This window comes from Blennius ocellaris (assembly GCF_963422515.1).
Source record: "Blennius ocellaris genome assembly, chromosome: 17".
In the NCBI taxonomy this organism is placed as follows: domain Eukaryota; kingdom Metazoa; phylum Chordata; class Actinopteri; order Blenniiformes; family Blenniidae; genus Blennius; species Blennius ocellaris.
This window is the reverse complement of record NC_137666.1, coordinates 24,319,454-24,341,108: the sequence shown is the minus strand read 5'-3', so window position 1 is coordinate 24,341,108 and position 21,655 is coordinate 24,319,454. Positions and strand designations below refer to the sequence as shown.

Sequence of the window (21,655 nt, the reverse complement as noted above, 5' to 3'; positions counted from 1 at the left end):
TCACTACCATGGCAGCACGCCCCGCCCCCTCCGCGTTGTCCCGGTAACCGTCGATGGCTTCACTGACGTCACCAACATGGCCGCTTGTTGTTGAAAGTTGTGAGGATCAGGAATCAGTGCAGGTTGATTAAAAACGCGCTTTTACCCTCACAACCAGCCAGTTTAGCTGCCGGGGGAGGAGCCGGGTGGAGCTGCGGTGGTTCCGACTCTGAGCTGGGCTCAAGCAGGAGAGCCTGTTTATCCGAACCGTCATGTTTACAGCCTCCGAGCCAGCTAGCTGCTGCTGCGGCTAACGTGTCCGGCTGTTGGGAGCAGACACACTGGGAACCACTGCGGGGAACTCCCGTCCGCTCTGCATGGGACTTCTTTTTAGTTTTTATTTCGCAGTTTTTGGGGAATATATTTGAAAATGGTGAGCTGTAACATCCCACAATCTCACCAATTCTTCATGCAGTTCGGGTGAGTAGTTTTTGCCAAAAGTTGGTAAAATACATGCACATGTACATACATACATACAAACCAGTAAATAAATACACGCAAACACATAATCTCCTCAGCCCAACCATCATTGGCGAAGGTAAAATAAACTACAAACCAGAATACCAGGCATATAAAACAAGCTAAAACTGCAGTAGAAAATGTTGCAACCTGTGTTTGTTGTTTTCAGAATGAAAACCTTCTGCTCTGCGTTACTCTCTTCTTACAGCCACCATGACAGTTCTCAGGTGTGAAGATGCCTGCAGGTGAGTTACACGTTTCTGAACAGTGACATTACATCACCCCCGGGCGTCAGTGTGTGTGTGTGTGTGTGTGTGGGGGGGGGGGGGGGGGGGGGGGGGTTGTCTGTCTCTCTGTGTTTGCCCTGTGAGGTGCTGGAGACCTGTCCAGGTGTACCAGTCCTCACCTGTCCTCACCTGTCCTCACCTGTCCAGGTGTACCAGTCCTCACCTGTACTCACCTGTCCAGGTGTACCAGTCATCACCTGTCCTCACCTGTCCAGGTGTACCAGCCCTCACCTGTCCTCACCTGTCCAGGTGTACCAGTCCTCACCTGTACTCACCTGTCCAGGTGTACCAGTCCTCACCTGTCCTCACCTGTCCAGGTGTACCAGCCCTCACCTGTCCTCACCTGTCCAGGTGTACCAGTCCTCACCTGTACTCACCTGTCCAGGTGTACTATTCCTCACCTGTACTCACCTGTCCAGGTGTACCAGTCCTCACCTGTCCTCACCTGTCCAGGTGTACCAGCCCTCACCTGTCCTCACCTGTCCAGGTGTACCAGTCCTCAGCTGTACTCACCTGTCCAGGTGTACCAGTCCTCACCTGTCCTCACCTGTCCAGGTGTACCAGCCCTCACCTGTCCTCACCTGTCCAGGTGTACCAGTCCTCACCTGTCCTCACCTGTCCAGGTGTACCTGTTAATGTTAAGTTCTTCTGGGTGACTTGTGCAATCTACTGATTGCCTTAATGAATCCATTATTTGCGCATCACCCAGAAGCACCAGGCATCATGATGTCCGTGGTCGCACACATGGTCAATCTGATATCACAATATTGATTGAATATTTTTGTGCGTTCCAGTGCTTTGTTTGTGCAGGTAATCATGAAAGGAGAATGAACTCTTCTGAAAGTTATTGAGATGTTTAAATAAATGTTTGACAATCCGACAAAGGGAAAGTAGGACAAATGAATGAAAGCACAGTCTGTGTGTGCAGCTGATGTAATGTGTCGCCCTGCAGGTGAGAGTGAGGACCGGGCAAAGACCCGGGAAAGATTCAACCAAGTTCTCAAGAAATACACCGAAAAGGAGAAGAAGAAAACAGTGACGAAGAAAAGCCCTGAAACACAGGAGACTATTGTGGTAGGTACTCAATCGGATTCATGACCATTAAATCCCCTCGGTGGCGGCTTGGTGCAGTGTGATGTTTGCTCTCCTCCCAGTTTTATATTGACAAGTCATTTCTCTGCTGTCGTCACCTTTCAAGCTTCAAAGTCTCAAAAAGAATCTGAACCTTGTGAAGAGCGCCGAGGATGACGAGACCCTCCTCAAGAACACGTACGACCCAGAGCGGGGAAGTCCTCGCTACACCAAGAACCAGCGGAGGGAGACGGAGCTCGCTCAGAAGGTCAACAACGACGGCAGAACACAGCTCGGTGCGTCCAAACCCAGGAGGAGGGGTCAGAGGGAGCTGCCCCCCATCCCCGGACCGCTGGAGCAACAGGAGCCCGATGCCACGCCAGAGCCGGATGAAAAACGTGACAAGGAACCCAAACGGAAAAGTAAGAAGGGAAGAAGCAAAGCAGACGGCGAGGTCGGAGCAGAGCAGCAGCCGGAGGCTGCAGGAGATGAGCTGCTCCAGGAATACCAGCAGCAGATAGCCGACCAGGAGGAGAGCAACTCCAGGACAACTAAGGACCACGACGCTTCCCTAAACGCCCAACTCAACAACCACGTGGGCAAGAAGAAGAAGAAGAAACTCAAGTCTGTCGTCACAGAGTCAGACGGAGGGTCTGTATCACCAAGTGAGGCTCACTTCAAGCTCTTTCTGCCACGCCTTGTTTCAACTCACGTTTTCTATCAGGGACCAGGATGAAGGTCAGGGGTCATCTCCAAGGCTCCAGGATGAAGGTCAGAGGTCATCTCCAAGGCTCCAGGATGAAGGTCAAGGGTCATCTCCAAGGCTCCAGGATGAAGGTGCCGACGTGGAGAATGAAACTGAGTCTAAGGGGAAAAAGAAGAAGAAGAAGAAGAAGCATGGTGAATTTTCTTTAACCAGGATTTAATGCTTCATAGATTAGAAGACTATTGATCGGTGCCATTGACGTAATGAACGATTGTCTTTGTAGTTGAATCGCCTGAAGCAGAAGCAGTGCAGGAAGCAGTGCAGGAAGCAGCGGTGGACGACGGCCTGGTTCTGGGCGTGTTGATCCACCGGACCGACGGCCTGCAGACGGACCTGCTGGTCTCACACCCCATGGTGAAGGTCCACGTGGTCGACGAGCTCACGGGACAGTACGTGAAGAAACAGGACTGGTGAGTGTCCGGTCCCTCAGTCTGAAGCTCTCCCTGATCTACCGACCCTCATCCACCGAACACCTTCTCCACATCAGCAGCCTCTTTCACACTCGGCATGTTCCTCTGGTGCTCCAGGAGTGTCAGACCTCCAACATAAAAGCACCCCGCTGGTTCTTCTCACCGTTAGTCTTCAGCTTCACAGTCGTCACATCGCTCTGAGACACGTCTCTGTGTTTTCTAGCCATCGCCATGTTTCCTCCTTCTATGAGGGAGAGAGCGTGGAGCACATCCTCCCCATCATGACCCAACCGTTTGACTTCCGGAAGAACAAATCCACCGTCCCTGAGTGGCAGGAGCAGATCATCTTCAACGAGCGCTTCAGCTACTTCATCCAGCAGAACCAAGAAAGCCCCAAAGTCATTCTGTTCTTCGAAGTAGGAGATCTTTATGTCCAGGACTGTTCCACCACTTTCCAGACAGCGGTCAGTAACGAGATGTGTGTCCTGTAGATTCTGGATTTTGTCAGTATGGAGGAAGCGCGAGCCAACGTTGCTGTTGAGGAGCATGACCGAGGGTTCAGGAAGATCGCATGGGCGTTTCTCAAGGTAGAGTTTTTGTCTGTGGAGAACCGACGGGATGTACTCTATACCGCTTTCAACATTTCATTTGTTTCTATTGGTTCTCAGCTCGTTGGCGCAAACGGAGTCCTGAACATCGACAGCAAACTTCGCCTCCAACTCTTCTGTCGCCCACTTCGAGCCAAACGGCAGGCGAACCCCATCGAGGTGGTGGAGTGGTGGAGGAAGTACCCCCGAACCAAATACGCCTCCACTCTGTTCGTCACCGTCAAAGGCATTAAAATACCGGAGCACGTGAGTCACCAAGCCGGTCCCGTGGTTCCACTGGTTCCAAGTGTGGCCAGAGTCTCCTGGTGTGGACTCAGGTCCTGGTGTTTCTCTGCAGGTGGACCCTGGGGTGCGGTCCATGATGGCCCTGCAGGAGGAGAGAGGCAGCACCTCGTACAGTGAGCTGCAACAGGAAGTCAGTCAGAGGAGTCTTCCTGTTCCTCCTCAGAGCAAACAGACCTTCAGGTGGAGCCGGCTGCCGGGTCAGGTACAGTCCTCCTCAGCTCCGAGCCCAAACACGTTCACAGCCGTTTCCTGAACCGCTCGTCTTCCAGAGTCCACTGAATCCCCAGAGCCCCCGAGTCCAGAGTCCCCCGAGTCCAGAGTCCCCCGAGTCCAAAGCACCCAGACTCCAAAGTACCCCGAGTCCACAGAGACCCCAGAGTTCAGAGTCTTCCAAGTCAAAAGTACCCATAGTCAAAAGTACCCCGAGTCCAGAGTCCCCCGAGTCAAAAGTACCCAGAGTCCAAAGTACCCCGAGTCCACAGAGACCCCCCCCCGAGTCCCGAGTCCAAGGTTGAGTTGCCGTCAGTACTGAGGGTGTCAAGTTGTTTACTGACGGCCTTGGACTGAATGAGACTCTTCAGATTGAACTGAACTGAACTGAACCGAACCGAACCGGGTCAGCCTTCAGACTGACCTGAACCTGGTTTGTCCTGCAGGTCTGCCGGATCCCGAACAAGGCTGGTCTAGCGTTCCGCGGCGGTCAGATGGGTTGTTTCACGCTGCTGTTCTCTCACGCTGGAACCATGCTGGCTGCTGCTTGTGCCGACAGAGACGCTTACCCTGTCGTGGGTAAAGAACCGAGCCCGGACCTCCTTTAGGCCGTGGCGGCAGCTCAGGTTTTTAACTCGTGTCTCAGAATGACAACGTTCATGAAAGTCTCTTTGTGTTTCAGTCTACGAGATTCCCTCTGGAAAGGTTCTGGCTGCCTTCAATGGTCATTTCAAAATCGTGTACGATCTCTGCTGGTCCAGAGACGACGGCAGTCTGTTGTCGGCCTCCTCTGATGGAACAGTCAGGTCGGTGTGGTTCCCCCCCACCACCACCAGGGGGCACCAGTCCTCTCATCACATGTGTTAAAGAGTGACACTGGTTGAGAGTTTCACTGCTACTGTGTCTTCACGTTGACCTTGTCCTCAGAGAGTGGGACGTACAGCGGCTCCTGGGAACGGCTCACAAGGTTCTTCCTCATCCTTGCTTTGTGTACTGTGCCCGGTACCACCCCGCGGCCCAGAACCTGGTCCTGACCGGGGGCTATGACGGCCTGGTCCGAGTGTGGAGGCTCGACGTGGACCATGTGAACGGCCGGCTGCTGCAGGAGTTTGAGGCTCACCGCAGTTTCATCAACACACTTTGCTTTGACACTGAAGGTATCACACAGTGGAGACACACTGACACACACACACACACACACACACGCACACGCACACGCACACGCACACACACACAATGAAAACACTGAAACCCACACACACATTGACAACACTGAAACACACACACACACACACACACACACACACACACACACACACACACACACACACACACACACCCACACACACACACAATAAAAACACTGAAACACACACACACATTGACAACACTGAAACACACACACACACACACACACACACACACACACACACACACACACACACACACACACACACACACACACACACACACACACACACACACACACAATGAAAACACTGAAACACACACACACATTGAAAACACTGAAACACACACACACACACACACACACACACACACACACACACACACACACACACACACACACACAATGAAAACACTGAAACACACACACACATTGAAAACACTGAAACACACACACATACTGACAACACTGAAACACACACACACACACACACACACACACACACACACACACACACACACACACACACACACTGGAAACACAGTGGAACACACACACTAAAGACACTGACTGGAAACACACACTATGCACAGTGGAAACATACTAGAAACACACACACAAACATTGGAAACACATTAGAAACACACAGTAGAATCACTAGCAACAGGCACACAGTGGAAACACACACACACACACACACACACACACACACACACTGGAACCCTCACACAGAATCAGAATCGACTTTATTGTCATGGTAACAGGTACATGAAACTGTATAGAAAGTTTGGGGGAAAGAAGGACAACAAGAGGAGAGGAGGGAGAAAAAGACGGAATAATTGGGAAAAACAATCCTCCTCAGGCACATTTAACATCAACACAGATCACAACGTATTCTCAAGACAGTACTTAGGATATGTGAAGGGTGGGGGGGGGGGGGGGGGGGGGCAGTGAAAGGTGCTGTTTGCTTGTGTCTGCAGTTAGTCCAGTTCTGTTGTTGTGAGAAGGCCTTGAGTCCTGAACAGAGCAGCTTCCAGGAGGCCAGGTGAGGGGTTCATCAGGGGGGGGGGGGGGGGGGGGGCTTCGTTCCACACTCACATCCAGGAGACTTGAAGACAAAACACCAGCCTGGAGGACTGGGTGTCTGGGAATCTGAAATATAGATTAGATGTTTTCGTTCAGGTGATTCAGCTTTATCTTTCAACCTTCAGTGTCTCTGGTCTTCATGCTGCTGCAAATCGTGGCCCAAACTTTTTTTAGCTTCCCAGCCGAGTTTTAACTTCCTCCAAGATGGTTCCACTTCCACATAAACGTTCAAGAGTCGTGACTTGTGTACTCTTGACTTCGTTTATTACATGAGTCTGAGCATTCAGAGCTCAGTCCCTCGGTGACGACAGGCAGCCTTCCCAATGCAGCTGCTAGCGTCTTCTACACTTTGAAACTATGGACAAACACAGGAACCCCAGGAACCCAGCATGTCTCCGGCTGCAAACGTCCCATCAGGACATGCAGGCTCTCCTTTGCCCGTCGTCGGGTCGTAAAAATTTGGTCGATCGCATTGAGAGACCAGCTGATCAATTCTATGGTTCCGTTTAAGTTCGGATGGGGGAGTGAAGAGACACTATGCACAGTGGAAACACACTAGAAACACACAGTAGACTCACTAGAAGCACACAGTAGAATCACTAGAAACACACAGTAGAATCACTAGAAACACAGAAGAATCACTAGAAACACACAGTAGAATCACCAGAAACACACAGTAGAATCACTAGAAGCACATAGTAGAATCACTAGAAACACACAGTAGAATCACTAGAAACACACAGTAGAATCACCAGAAACACAGAAGAATCACTAGAAACACACAGTAGAATCACCAGAAACACAGAAGAATCACTAGAAACACACAGTAGAATCACCAGAAACACACAGTAGAATCACTAGAAGCACACAGTAGAATCACCAGAAACACAGAAGAATCACCAGAAACACACAGTAGAATCACTAGAAACACACAGTAGAATCACTAGAAACACACAGTAGAATCACCAGAAACACACAGTAGAATCACTAGAAGCACACAGTAGAATCACCAGAAACACAGAAGAATCACCAGAAACACACAGTAGAATCACTAGAAACACACAGTAGAATCACTAGAAACACACAGTAGAATCACTAGAAAGACACAGTAGAATTACTAGAATCACTAGAAAGACACAGTAGAATCACTAGAAACACTGGAAACACACAGTAGAATCACTAGAAACACACAGTAGAATCACTTGAAACACACAGTAGAATCACTAGAAACACACTAGAAACCCACACTAGACTCACTAGAAACACACAGTAGAATCACATGAAACACACTAGAAACACACAGTAGAATCACTAGACTCACTAGAAACACACAGTAGAATCACATGAAACACACTAGAAACACACAGTAGAATCACTAGAAACACACAGTAGAATCACATGAAACACACTAGAAACACACAGTAGAATCACTAGAAACACACAGTAGAATCACGTGAAACACACTAGAAACCCACAGTAGAATCACTAGAAACACACAGTAGAATCACTAGAAACACACAGTAGAATCACGTGAAACACACTAGAAACCCACAGTAGACTCACTAGAAACACAGTAGAATCACTAGAAACACTGGAAACACACAGTAGAATCACTAGAAACACACAGTAGAATCACTAGAAACACACAGTAGAATCACGTGAAACCCTGGAAATCACAGTAGAATGACAGTAGAAGCACACAGTGGAAACACTGTTGGTTCAGTGTGTCTTGCTTGTGACGGTCATAGTTAAGTTGCTGCTCTGCTCAACAGGAAGTAGAATGTTCTCTGCAGACCACACAGGCCTGATCGTTGTGTGGAGAACCCCAGTGAGCGGCGGCGAGCAGCAGCAGCCATGTTCCCTCTGGGAGGTGGAGAAGGTAAGGCCTTGGTGTTCCTCACCCTGCCGCCGTGCGGCGCTGTAACGCCTGCCTCCGTTTGCCGCTGCAGACCGTGGAAGAGGCGGAGCTCCGCGGCGTGGCGGTCAACATGCTGCAGCTCCACCCTAACGGCCGCTGCCTGCTCGTCCACGCCAGAGACAGCGTCCTGAGGGTGGTCGACCTGAGGATGTGAGTTCAGACTGAGCCTTCCAGTCCTGCTCAGGGACAAAACCACCCAACTGGGACTGTCGACAAGTGTGAACGGGAGCAAACCGTAAACCTGGGCATCATCACGGGAAATGCTGATGCAGCAAAATGTCTCTTTTGATGACACTTAAAGTCCCAGTGAAATGTAAAACACTACTTTGTAAAAAACGATAGTTGTGGTTCTACTTCTAAGGTTCCTCCGACTCTGCCCCACCACTGTTGTCGCATAACAAAGTTATTTGAATTTTGAATCTCCAGCCAAGGAAGTCGGGGGAATCCTTCTTCGTGGGCGTGACGTCAAGAGTTGTGCAGATCTCCATCTGTTGTGTTTATATCGGCTTGTTTCTCTCTTAAATATCCAAGTTTTTACAGTGTTTTGAAGTTATAGTCGGCGTTTTATGAGCCTTGATGAAAGATTGAGCCTGGAAGAGACCAGAGGGAGGAGAAAAGGAGCACGGGCGGCGGGAGCGGCTAGCGGGAGCCGCTAGCTCGGGTGGCTAGCGGGAGCCGCTAGCTCGGACGGCTAGTAGACAATCAAGTGATTCCTGGACTCATCTCCAGTGATTCCACAGTCAAGCTCTTGGACATGTTGGATCCAGGAAGCCGGTTGTTCTGCTAAAAGTCAGGACTCAAAGCCTCAAAGGTGAAAACTGGCGGCTGCTGAGGCGAGGAGACGAGGACGAATGGAGGACGAAGCGTCTTCTGCTTCCTCAAACATGTTCCAGACGGGGTCACCGATGGCAGAACCACCTTCTGTGTCTTCTTCATCAATCACTGGGTTTGAAATGACCACGATGATGAAATCTGGTTCAATTCAGCCTCTTCGTGGTCTAAACTCTGATCCTCCATAATGTAAACACAACTTGGGCGTGTGCACAACTCGTGATGTCACTCTATTATTGTCAGAAGCTCCGCCCAGCAGCGCCGTTTATCGGCTATTTTCTCGCAGATTGCCGTGTTTTAACATTTTACCCTTCAGCCAGTTAACAAAAAAATGTCCCTAGAAGCGACACCAGAGTGTTTTGGAGGTGGAATCTTCATTTCACTAGGACTTTAAATGAATCACAGGTTTAATATCCAAAAATGCCGAGCAGCAACTCCCCTGTAAGTCAGAGCAACACCCTGATCGGAGGGTTTGTCTTCTGCTCATCCCTCAAACGCCGGCTCCCTTTCAAGGGAAGGAACCAAGTCAGAGTTTCTGCCCAGAATCGTTGTTCCGTCAGAGAAGCAATCCATCACACCTTCTACTTTCTTATGATGTGAAGCAGGAGAGTTTGAGTGGCTCCTCACAGTAGAACCAGTAGAACCAGAACCCCAACATGTCTTGTGTCGGTCCTCCAGACTGGCTGTGAAGAAGTACAGCGGCGCCACCAACCACCGAGAGAGGATCTGCAGTACCTTCACCCCGTGCGGCAGCTTCATCTTCTCCGGCAGCGAGGACGGGATGGCGTACGTCTGGAACGCCGACACAGGTCCGGTCTGAGTGAACCGGGCCGGAGGGAACCGCCCCCCCCGACTGGACTCCCCGTGGTGATGCTGTCTCCTCCCGTTCCCCCAGGCGACCAGGTGGCGGTGTACTCGGAGCTGTGCTACCCCTCCGCCCTGCACGGCGTGGCCTTTCACCCCCACGAGAACATGGTGGCCTTCTGCGCCCTGGCCCGCAGCCAGCCCATCCACCTGTACCTGTACGACCACAGAGGTGGGTCCAGAACCAGCTGGGTCCGGGTCTCCATGGTAACAGTGTTCTGAGATCCTTGTCAAACAGGAGGGTTTGTCTCTTGCAGTCTCCCAGCTGGAGCTCCACAGTGGGAGGACATTGAGCAGATGTGTGTCTGTGGACACTAAAACCCTGGTGGGCAGCCCGGACCCTGCGCCCCCCCCCCTGAGGGACCCTGTACCCCCCCCTCTGAGGGACCCTGTAACCCCCTCCCAGCAGGACCAGTTCTACCACTCTGCCAGGCTTGCTTTAAAGATGCAGTGTGTCAAGGAGCAGCTGGATTCAGTTCTGGTGAGAGTGATGGAGAGTGATGAAGAGTGATGAAGAGTGATGAAGAGTGATGGAGAGTGATGAAGAGTGATGAAGAGTGATGAAGAGTGATGGAGAGTGACGGAGAGTGACGGAGAATGACGGAGAATGACGGAGAGTGACGGAGAGTGATGGAGAGTGATGGAGAGTGATGGAGAGTGATGAAGAGTGATGAAGAGTGATGGAGAGTGACGGAGAGTGACGGAGAGTGACGGAGAATGACGGAGAGTGATGGAGAGTGATGGAGAGTGATGGAGAGTGATGGAGAGTGACGGAGAGTGACGAAGAGTGACGGAGAGTGATGAAGAGTGACAGAGAGTGATGGAGAGTGATGGAGAGTGATGAAGAGTGACAGAGAGTGATGGAGAGTGATGGAGAGTGATGAAGAGTGACGGAGAGTGATGGAGAGTGATGGAGAGTGATGAAGAGTGATGAAGAGTGATGGAGAGTGACGGAGAGTGACGGAGAGTGACGAAGAATGATGGAGAGTGACGGAGAGTGATGAAGAATGATGGAGAGTGATGGGGAGTGATGGGGAGTGATGGAGAGTGATGGAGAGTGATGAGAGTGCTGGAGAGTGATTGTTACTGATGATTAGTGATGGTTAGTGATGGTTAGTGATGGTTAGTGCTGGTTCGTGCTGGTTAGTGATGAAGGACAGTTGAAAGAGGTTGTATTCGTCACAGAACATGTTTCCTCTTGGTCTCCAGGAACCTGGTGGATCTTCAGCCTGTGGCTTCAGCTCAGATGCAGGTTGGTTCTGCAGCTTCACTCAGCTGACATGTTGTTTGTTTACAATCAGAATCGACTTTATTGTCATTGTAACAAGTACATGAAACTGTATAGAAAGTTTGGGGGAAAGAAGGACAACAAGAGGAGAGGAGGGAGAAAAAGACGGAATAATTGGGAAAAACAATCCTCCTCAGGCACATTTAACATCAACACAGATCACAACGTATTCTCAAGACAGTACTTAGGATATGTGAAGGGTAGTTTTTCTGGGGGGGGGGGGGGGAGGCAGTGAAAGGTGCTGTTGGCTTGTGTCTGCAGTTAGTCCAGTTCTGTTGTTGTGAGAAGGCCTTGAGTCCTGAACAGAGCAGCTTCCAGGAGGCCAGGTGAGGGGTTCATCAGGGGGGGGGGGGGCTTCGTTCCACACTCACATCCAGGAGACTTGAAGACAAAACACCAGCCTGGAGGACTGGGTGTCTGGGAATCTGAAATGTAGATGAGATGTTTTCGTTCAAGCGATTCAGCTTTATCTTTCAACCTTCAGTGTCTCTGGTCTTCATGCTGCTGCAATTGTGGCAAGATTTTAACTTCCCAACCAAGTTCTAATATTCTCCAAGATGGTTCCAATTTCGCGTAAACGTTCAAGAGTCGTGACTTGTGTACTCTTGACTTCGTTTATCACATGAGTCTGAGCATTCAGAGCTCAGTCCCTCAGTGAGGACAGGCAGCCTTCCCAATGCAGCTGCTAGCGTCTTCTACACTTTGATAGATCAGAAAGCCTCCAGCCCCAATCAGCAGCATACCTGCTATCATGAATCCCAACATGTAGAAGTCCTCCACCTCCTCCATGGAAACTATGGACAAACACAGGGACCTCCAGGAACCCCAGGAACCCAGCATGTCTCCAGCCTTACTTACTGTCTCCGTCTCTCATGTTGTTTGTTTACTTTACGTCTCCGTCTGACATGTTGTTTGTTTACTTACCTCTCCGTCTCACATGTTGTTTGTTTACTTGCGTCTCTGTCCTCAGACAACGTGAGCGTGACGCAGCCTGGGAGGAGACGTCCTTGTGAAGCAGTGAGTCTATTTGTCTTCATGTCAGTCCTCCAGAGCGACTCAGAGAGCAGAGACTCTACCTGAGGTCTGTAGTACCACGCTGGAGTTCCTCTTATCCAGATAACTTCAGGATCAACCCTGGGTGTTCTGTACTACGACACTCGCTCACTTGTCTCCAGGATAACTCACCTGGTAACTAGCGCTGGAGGTCTGACGTGCTCAGGAGCAGGAGAAGTTCTGGAGAAGCAGTCAGAGCTCCGCTTCCTTGCAGGGGAGAATTAATCTAGAACCATCTTGATCTTTATGCCTCTTTTCTGAGGCTTTGAAGGATGTTCTTGTTCTTGACTTGTTCCAAGTCTGGTTTTCTCCACGAGGGTTGATCTGGAATAATGAGGTTCATGACCTCACCTGACACAACTGCAGGAACATGAATCGATGGAATCAGAACTCCTCCTGTCGTCACGGCGATGAATTAATATTCCAACAGGAAACACACGGAGGAAACTCCGCCTCCAAACCAGTGGAGGGGAAATGTAAAGTAGAAGAAGAGCAGTGAGGAAGTTCTGCTGGAATCTAGTGAAACATTAGCAGTCAGTATTAAGAAGTCAGCATTAACAAGTCAGCATTAAGAAGTCAGCATTAACCAGTCAGCATTAACCAGTCAGCATTAACCAATTAGCATTAACACGTCAGCATTAACCAGTCAGCATTAACCAGTCAGCATTAACAGTCAGCATTAACCAGTCAGTATTTACAAGTCAGCATACCAGTCAGCATTAAGCAGTCAGCATTAACAGTCAGGAATGTTCAGGCTGCAGCATCAGTGTTGCTTTTAGCTGCTGGATGTTTGAATTGTTCATAATCTCAGAGATTAGCTGCTCCTTCAGTAATCTGTAAACTGCTCTGCAGGGTTTCTCCCTCTGTGATTGGTCAGACCCTGCAAGCTCCGCCCCTTTTAATGTGAACGCTCACACGTAGGTCTGGTTGAACTAGAGAGTTGATAACCTGCTTGGTAGTAATGGTGACCAGGACCCAGAGTCTGGATCAGTTAAACCAGGAAACTGATCCTGGGTCTGTTGAGTCTCTGAGCTCCCTGTAATCCAACAGTAGTTTTCATTATGAGACTGTTCCTCCACATCCAGAGGTCAGCAAGTGTTTCCTCACATGGTTAATATCAAACTGACCTTCCAGGACGACCTGGTAACATGTTGAGGAAGATCTTTGTTTGACTCTGTTTCAGGGGCTGAACTCTTCCCTTCCCCCGCCTCTGCCTCCTCCTCCTCTCTCCAGCCTGCAGCGCTCCGCTCCGCCGGCCCCGCGTGAGTCACACCTTCTCTTTGATCCCGCCGTCACTCACTTTACTTCAAAGGTCAAAGGTTTCCACAGATTACTGCCTGATTACAGATTACCCTCCGCTACACACACACACACACACACACACACACACACACACACACACACACACACACACACCCCTCTCTCCTCACACTGATGTTCTTTGTTTCCAGGCGGCTTCAGTCCAGTCGGCCTGCGTCTGAGAGCAGCAGCTTCCTCCAGACTTCAGGCGGTGAGGCTCTGTAACGTCTCTGACCACTGTCTGGTACCTGACTGACCAACTGACCGCTCTGTCTGGTACCTGACTGACCGCTCTGTCTGGTACCAGACTGACCAACTGACCGCTCTGTCTGGTACCTGACTGACCAACTGACCGCTCTGTCTGGTACCAGACTGACCGCTCTGTCTGGTACCAGACTGACCGCTCTGTCTGGTACCTGACTGACCAACTGACCGCTCTGTCTGGTACCAGACTGACCAACTGACCGCTCTGTCTGGTACCAGACTGACCGCTCTGTCTGGTACCAGACTGACCGCTCTGTCTGGTACCTGACTGACCGACTGACCGCTCTGTCTGGTACCTGACTGACCGACTGACCGCTCTGTCTGGTACCTGACTGACCAACTGACCACTCTGTCTGGTACCTGACTGACCGACTGACCGCTCTGCCTGGTACCTGACTGACCTCTTATTCTGACCTGACTGACCAACTGACCGCTCTGTCTGGTACCTGACTGACCAACTGACCGCTCTGTCTGGTATCTGACTGACCAACTGACCGCTCTGTCTGGTACCTGACTGACCAACTGATTGCTCTGTCTGGTACCTGACTGACCAACTGATCGCTCTGTCTGGTATCTGACTGACCAACTGACCGCTCTGTCTGGTACCTGACTGACCAACTGATTGCTCTGTCTGGTACCTGGCTGACCAACTGACCGCTCTGTCTGGTACCTGACTGACCAACTGACCGCTCTGTCTGGTACCAGACTGACCAACTGACCGCTCTGTCTGGTACCAGACTGACCGCTCTGTCTGGTACCTGACTGACCGACTGACCGCTCTGTCTGGTACCTGACTGACCAACTGACCACTCTGTCTGGTACCTGACTGACCGACTGACCGCTCTGCCTGGTACCTGACTGACCTCTTATTCTGACCTGACTGACCAACTGACCGCTCTGTCTGGTATCTGACTGACCAACTGACCGCTCTGTCTGGTACCTGACTGACCAACTGATTGCTCTGTCTGGTACCTGGCTGACCAACTGACCGCTCTGTCTGGTACCTGACTGACCAACTGACCGCTCTGTCTGGTACCAGACTGACCGCTCTGTCTGGTACCTGACTGATCAACTGACCGCTCTGTCTGGTACCTGACTGACCGCTCTGTCTGGTACCAGACTGACCAACTGACCGCTCTGTCTGGTACGTGACTGACCAACTGATCGCTCTGTCTGGTACCTGACTGACCAACTGACCACTCTGTCTGGTACCTGACTGACCGACTGACCGCTCTGCCTGGTACCTGACTGACCTCTTATTCTGACCTGACTGACCAACTGACCGCTCTGTCTGGTACCTGACTGACCAACTGACCGCTCTGTCTGGTATCTGACTGACCAACTGACCGCTCTGTCTGGTACCTGACTGACCAACTGATTGCTCTGTCTGGTACCTGACTGACCAACTGACCGCTCTGTCTGGTACCAGACTGACCGCTCTGTCTGGTACCTGACTGATCAACTGACCGCTCTGTCTGGTACCAGACTGACCGCTCTGTCTGGTACCTAACTGACCACTCTGTCTGGTACCTGACTGACCGACTGACCGCTCTGCCTGGTACCTGACTGACCTCTTATTCTGACCTGACTGACCAACTGACCGCTCTGTCTGGTACCTGACTGTCCAACTGATTGCTCTGTCTGGTACCTGACTGACCAACTGACCGCTCTGTCTGGTACCTGACTGACCAACTGATCGCTCTGTCTGGTACCTGACTGACCAACTGACCGCTCTGTCTGGTACCTGACTGACCAACTGATTGCTCTGTCTGGTACCTGACTGACCAACTGACCGCTCTGTCTGGTACCTGACTGACCGACTGACCGCTCTGTCTGGTACCTGACTGACCAACTGACCGCTCTGTCTGGTACCTGACTGACCAACTGACCGCTCTGTCTGGTACCTGACTGACCAACTGACTGCTCTGTCTGGTACCTGACTGACCAACTGATTGCTCTGTCTGGTACCTGACTGACCAACTGACCGCTCTGTCTGGTACCTGACTGATCAACTGATTGCTCTGTCTGGTACGTGACTGACCAACTGACCGCTCTGTCTGGTACCTGACTGACCAACTGACCGCTCTGTCTGGTACCAGACTGACCGCTCTGTCTGGTACCTGACTGATCAACTGACTGCTCTGTCTGGTACCAGACTGACCGCTCTGTCTGGTACCTAACTGACCAACTGACCACTCTGTCTGGTACCTGACTGACCGACTGACCGCTCTGCCTGGTACCTGACTGACCGCTCTGTCTGGTACCTAACTGACCAACTGACCACTCTGTCTGGTACCTGACTGACCGACTGACCGCTCTGTCTGGTACCTAACTGACCAACTGACCACTCTGTCTGGTACCTGACTGACCAACTGACCGCTCTGTCTGGTACCTAACTGACCAACTGACCACTCTGTCTGGTACCTGACTGACCGACTGACCGCTCTGTCTGGTACCTAACTGACCAACTGACCACTCTGTCTGGTACCTAACTGACCAACTGACCGCTCTGTCTGGTACCTAACTGACCAACTGACCGCTCTGTCTGGTACCTGACTGACCAGTTCTCTCCTGGTTTCTAGTCCCGGTCTGAGCAGATTTCTGCAGGCGTCCACATGGAAACTGATTCTGCTCCAGTTCAGCAACTCGTAAGTATCCACTGCACATTGAAGCAAGTAACTAAGTATTTCTACACTGGTACTGTACTGCAGTAGATTTATTCAAGTATTTATTTTGGGGATCTTTTCCTCCCTGCATCTGAAGACGAGCGACTGAACCTCCTGCACCTGTGTGTGTGTGTGTGTGTGTGTGTGTGTGTGTGTGTGTGTGTGTGTGCGCAGGTGGTGTCCCTCTACGACTACACGGCCAGCCGCTCTGACGAGCTGAGCCTCCGCCGCGGTGACGCCGTCCAGGTCCTGTACAAGGACAACCAGAACTGGTGGTTTGGACGTGTGCCAGGCGGGCAGCAGGGCTACTTCCTGTCCTCGTACGTGGTGGATCAGGGTGAGTCCAACATGGCCGCCGGGTCGCCGCTCCGTCACCAGCCTTCGTGCTGACTCGTGTGTCGTTGGCAGGTGAGTCCAACCAGGAGCCGGCTCGGCCAGCGGAGTCGCACACGCTGCCGCCTGAGACGGCAGGTGAAAGGTCGACGCCCACCAGGGTGAGGCGCCGCGTCACATTAACTCTCCACGTGTCCTTATTTATCCCCTGCACTGAGGCTGGTTACCTGTTAGTTAGTAACACGGTACTGTTTCCAAACCAGTAATCAGTTTAAACTTACCTGTCTACTATTGTCTACTAACCCTAACCCGCTACGATTGTAGAGTCACTATTGTAGAGTCACTATTGTAGAGTCACTATTGTAGAGCTACTATTGTAGAGCTACTATTGTAGAGTTACTATTGTAGAGCTACTATTGTGGAGCTACTATTGTAGAGTTACTATTGTAGAGTCACTATTGTAGAGCTACTATTGTAGAGTTACTATTGTAGAGCTACTATTGTGGAGTTACTATTGTAGTGTTACTATTGTAGAGCTACTATTGTAGAGCTACTATTGAAGAGTTACTATTGTAGAGCTACTATTGTAGAGCTACTATTGTAGAGTTACTATTGTAGAGCTACTATTGTAGAGTCACTATTGTAGTGTTACTATTGTAGAGGTACTATTGTAGAGCTACTATTGAAGAGTTACTATTGTAGAGCTACTGTTGTAGAGCTACTATTGTAGAGTCACTATTGTAGTGTTACTATTGTAGAGCTACTATTGTAGAGTCACTATTGTAGAGTTACTATTGTAGAGTCACTATTGTAGAGTCACTATTGTAGAGTCACTATTGTAGAATTACTATTGTAGAGCTACTGTTGTAGAGTCACTATTGTAGAATTACTATTGCAGAGTTACTATTGTAGAGTTACATTGTAGTGTTACTATTGTAGAGTTACTATTGTAGAGCTACTGTTGTAGAGCTACTATTGTAGAGTTACTATTGTAGAGCTACTATTGTGGAGTTACTATTGTAGTGTTACTATTGTAGAGTTACTATTGTAGAGACACTATTGTAGAGCTACTATTGTAGAGTCACTATTGTAGAGTCACTATTGTAGAGCTACTATTGTAGAGTCACTATTGTAGAGTCACTATTGTAGAGTCACTATTGTAGAGCTACCATTGTAGAGTTACTATTGTAGAGTCACTATTGTAGAGCTACTATTGTAGAGTCACTATTGTAGAGTCACTATTGTAGAGTCACTATTGTAGAGCTACTATTGTAGAGTCACTATTGTAGAGTTACTATTGTAGAGTCACTATTGTAGAGTCACTATTGTAGAGCTACTATTGTAGAGTTAGAACCAGCTGCTCCTCCAAACTGACACAGACACAGGGCGGTTACAGACACTGCAGCTCACCTGCCCCGCCCCCTCCTCCAGTCTCAGCCAATCACAGGCCAGGCTGCTCTAACAGTGGGTTCAGGGAAGACAAAAGAATTGGAACCAACTATCGTCATCAATAAACCTTAACATTGTCATAAACCCCCTCTTTTTTAAATCAATCAAAGAAATGTAAAACTTTAAAAACTTGATTTGTCCAGGAAGGGACAATTACAGTCACATAAAGCAGCCAGTGTGAATAAATAAATAAATAAATATTGCCACAACTACATCTGTGGGTAAATAAACAGCAGTAACAGTAAAAATCTGACAATAAAAGCATGAGTCAGATATAAACACAACATTAATGAAGGTCAGAGGTTAAATATGTATCAGCAGTTTTTATGTTCACATGATGGGGGGTGTTGTCTGCAGCTGCTGAAAGTAACTTGTAATCTAACTTAGTTACTTTTAAAAACAAGTAATCGGTAAAGTAACTAAGTTACTTTTTAAAGGAGTAACTAGTAATCAGATTAGTTTTTTAAAGCAACTGTGGCAACGCTGATCTCTGTATGCTGAACGTGTTTGTATTTGATCTTCACCTGAACCGGCTCTTTCACTCTGTCCTGCTGTGCTGAAGGTTTCTACACACACTGTGCTGACTCACAGTACAGAAAGTAATGGAGTACAAGTACCTTGTCCCCGAGTGTTCTAGTGAGATGATAGTACCTCAAACCTCTCTGTCACTCATACCTGCTGTTTCTTCTGGAACCTTCCAAGGAAACACGCTGGCGTCTTCCTGGTGTCACACTGGTGTCACACTGGTTTCTTCCCCCTCTGGTCTGCAGGTGTCGGCTGTCATCGGTTCCTCCGGGGAGCTGCACTTCCTGTCTGAGCCCACGCTGTCCGACACCGAACCAGAACCGGACCTGAGCAGCACCAGGCTAGTGGACCGCTTGTTGTCTTGGTGTCGGAGCTCCTGCTGGAGGAGAGCCGTCACTGCGCCCCTCGTTCAGTCAAACCCCGAGTCCTGGTTCCACCGGGTCCCGGGACCTGGAGGTCCAGATGTGTTTGGTCGACTGCTCATAGTGTTTCCTTTTTCTTTGTCCCCCAGAAGTCGAAGGAAGAAGAAGGTGAAAAAAGCTGGAGTCCCTGGAACATCAGGAGTCCCTGGAACATCAGGAGTCCCTGGAACATCAGGAGTCCCTGGAACATCAGGAGTCTCTGGAGCTTCTGGAGTCTCTGGAGCTTCTGGAGTCTCTGGACCTTCTGGAGTCTCTGGAGCTTCTGGAGTCTCTGGAGCTTCAGGAGTCTCTGGACCTTCTGGAGTCTCTGGACCTTCTGGAGTCTCTGGACCTTCTGGAGTCTCTGGACCTTCTGGAGTCTCTGGAGCTTCTGGAGTCTCTGGAGCTTCAGGAGTCTCTGGAACTTCTGGACCTTCTGGACCTTCAGGAGTCTCTGGAGCTTCAGGAGTCGCTGGACTTCCCCGCCAGGCGTCGTGTGGCGACGCGGCAGCGTCCAGCAGCAGAGTGAGGATGAGGAGCAGACGAAGGCCACTTCCTGAGAGGCCGACGGGTCGAACCAACGGAGCCTTCCAGTCCGACACGTCACCTCACGGTCCTCGTCACCAGAGCTGATCACTGTTTATATCGGTCATCACTTTCTATCACTTTTCTTTGTAAATGTTTTAAATATCATGTTTTTCATTTTTGTAGCCTTAAAGCCATTGTTTATTTTGTATTTACAATATTCACCGAAATAAAAACACAAGTATTTTATTTACGAAGGTTTATTTCTTTAAAATATATACAGTGGATTTTTTAAATGTCAAATGTCAAAAATCAAGATCATAGTGAACACACACACACACACGCACACACACACACACACACACACACTGGGGATTGAACCATCAACCTTGTGTCCAGACGATGGACCACAAACGCCTGCTGCCTCATTTATTTATGTTTTTGGATCCCTAGCAGAAATGTTTCTGTGCCCAAAAGCTGAAAATGGCCTGCGCCCAAAAAATTGGCTCAATATGTTCTAGATCCCAGTCCACCTGGAAGGTTGACGTTCAGGCTCCGCCCCCGACACGCCCACTTTCTACCATATATGGTCAATGCAAAGTGCCTCGTCAATGTTTCAGCATCTCAATCAGCCTGTTGATCGCCGGCATTTGAGGCTAAATCCTGACAGAAGAGATGAAGAAAAGGAATTTTAGGGAGAGAAACAGTGACGGAGGAGGTGGAGGTCAGGAGATGATGTCATCTGGTGACTGTAGAGGTGGAGGAGAGTCTGATCTGAAGGTGGAGGTGAGAGGAGAGTGACATCATGGAAGAGAGTGACATCATGAGGAGAGTGACATCATGGACAAGAGTGACATCATGAGGTGAGAGGAGAGTGACATGGAGAAGAGTGACATCATGGAGGAGAGTGACATCATGGAGGAGAGTGACATGAGGTCAGCGGAGAGTGACATCATAGAGGAGAGTGACATCATAGAGTGACATGGAGGAGAGTGACATCATGAGGTCAGAGGAGAGTGACATCATGGAGGAGAGTGACATCATGAGGTCAGAGGAGAGTGACATCATAGAGGAGAGTGACATCATGGAGGAGAGTGACATCATGAGGTCAGAGGAGAGTGACATCATAGAGGAGAGTGACATCATAGAGGAGAGTGACATCATAGAGGTCCCCAGAGACAGTCAGTATTGTTCCAGACACTGCAGCTTTGCTCACGACTGTTACTGCACTATTTATATACTTTCTCTGAAATTACACTGATTTTTACACTTTGTCACTATTGATGGTCAATCAGTTCTATCTACTCAGTATCATTGATAATCAGTCAGTTCTATCTACTCAGTATCATTGATAATCAGTCAGTTCTATCCTGTTTCATTGATAATCAATCAGTTCTATCCTGTTTCATTGATAATCAATCAGTTCTATCCTGTTTCATTGATAATCAGTCAGTTCTACCTACTCAGTATCATTTGAAGATGACAGTTTGACATGAACATGGTTCTGTTGATTCTATACTGATGTTCCACTAAAGAAACATCTGTACCACTGCAGCTGTTTATGATCACGTGGATCAATAAGTCTGATATTTGACGATATTAATAGTATGAGAGGAATCTGGTTCAGTTCTCCACCAGGTTCCTCGTCTCCACAATGTTCTGCTCAAGGTTCTACGTTGTTGTACCGGTTCCAACGTTCTCCTGCAAACTGTGTTATTTTAAATCACAAACGTTGTGTGGGAGGTGGCGTATGTATCTTCCAGGACCTTCACTGCTCCAGCAGCTTTATAGATGAAGCTCCTGGTCCTGCAGGGTTTCAGTGCTTCTTC

The 21,655-nt window shown here is 49.5% G+C and overlaps 1 protein-coding gene across 3 annotated transcripts; it reads left to right on the top strand.

The window, feature by feature from the left end:
- Positions 1–113: 113 nt before the first annotated feature.
- ahi1 (Abelson helper integration site 1) lies at positions 114–20,040 on the top strand. Of its 3 annotated transcripts, none has more exons than XM_080513287.1 (27): positions 114–459; positions 707–743; positions 1,738–1,859; positions 1,984–2,507; positions 2,581–2,756; positions 2,846–3,032; positions 3,256–3,448; positions 3,524–3,619; positions 3,701–3,886; positions 3,978–4,127; positions 4,582–4,714; positions 4,818–4,941; positions 5,063–5,292; positions 8,183–8,289; positions 8,360–8,478; positions 9,838–9,968; positions 10,055–10,195; positions 10,281–10,504; positions 11,233–11,275; positions 12,282–12,328; positions 13,548–13,626; positions 13,816–13,874; positions 16,525–16,575; positions 16,768–16,930; positions 17,002–17,087; positions 19,146–19,240; positions 19,412–20,040. In XM_080513287.1, exons 2-27 carry the CDS (start codon positions 734–736, stop codon positions 19,932–19,934), a joined length of 3,999 nt encoding a protein of 1,332 aa, XP_080369413.1. In that variant the 5' UTR covers positions 114–459; positions 707–733; the 3' UTR covers positions 19,935–20,040. The 3 variants fall into 3 exon arrangements, with proteins under 3 accessions (XP_080369413.1, XP_080369412.1, XP_080369414.1); XM_080513286.1 differs by having other exon boundaries at positions 16,510–16,575; XM_080513288.1 differs by lacking the exon at positions 17,002–17,087 and having other exon boundaries at positions 16,510–16,575; positions 19,412–19,537.
- The last annotated feature ends 1,615 nt before the right edge of the window (positions 20,041–21,655 follow it).

Excerpts from the sequence above, each read along its gene's own strand:
- ahi1 (XM_080513286.1), top strand. Across the intron at positions 3,620-3,700 it reads TCGCATGGGCGTTTCTCAAG|CTCGTTGGCGCAAACGGAGT; the intron begins GTAGAGTTTTTG and ends ATTGGTTCTCAG. Across the intron at positions 4,715-4,817 it reads AGACGCTTACCCTGTCGTGG|TCTACGAGATTCCCTCTGGA; the intron begins GTAAAGAACCGA and ends TTTGTGTTTCAG.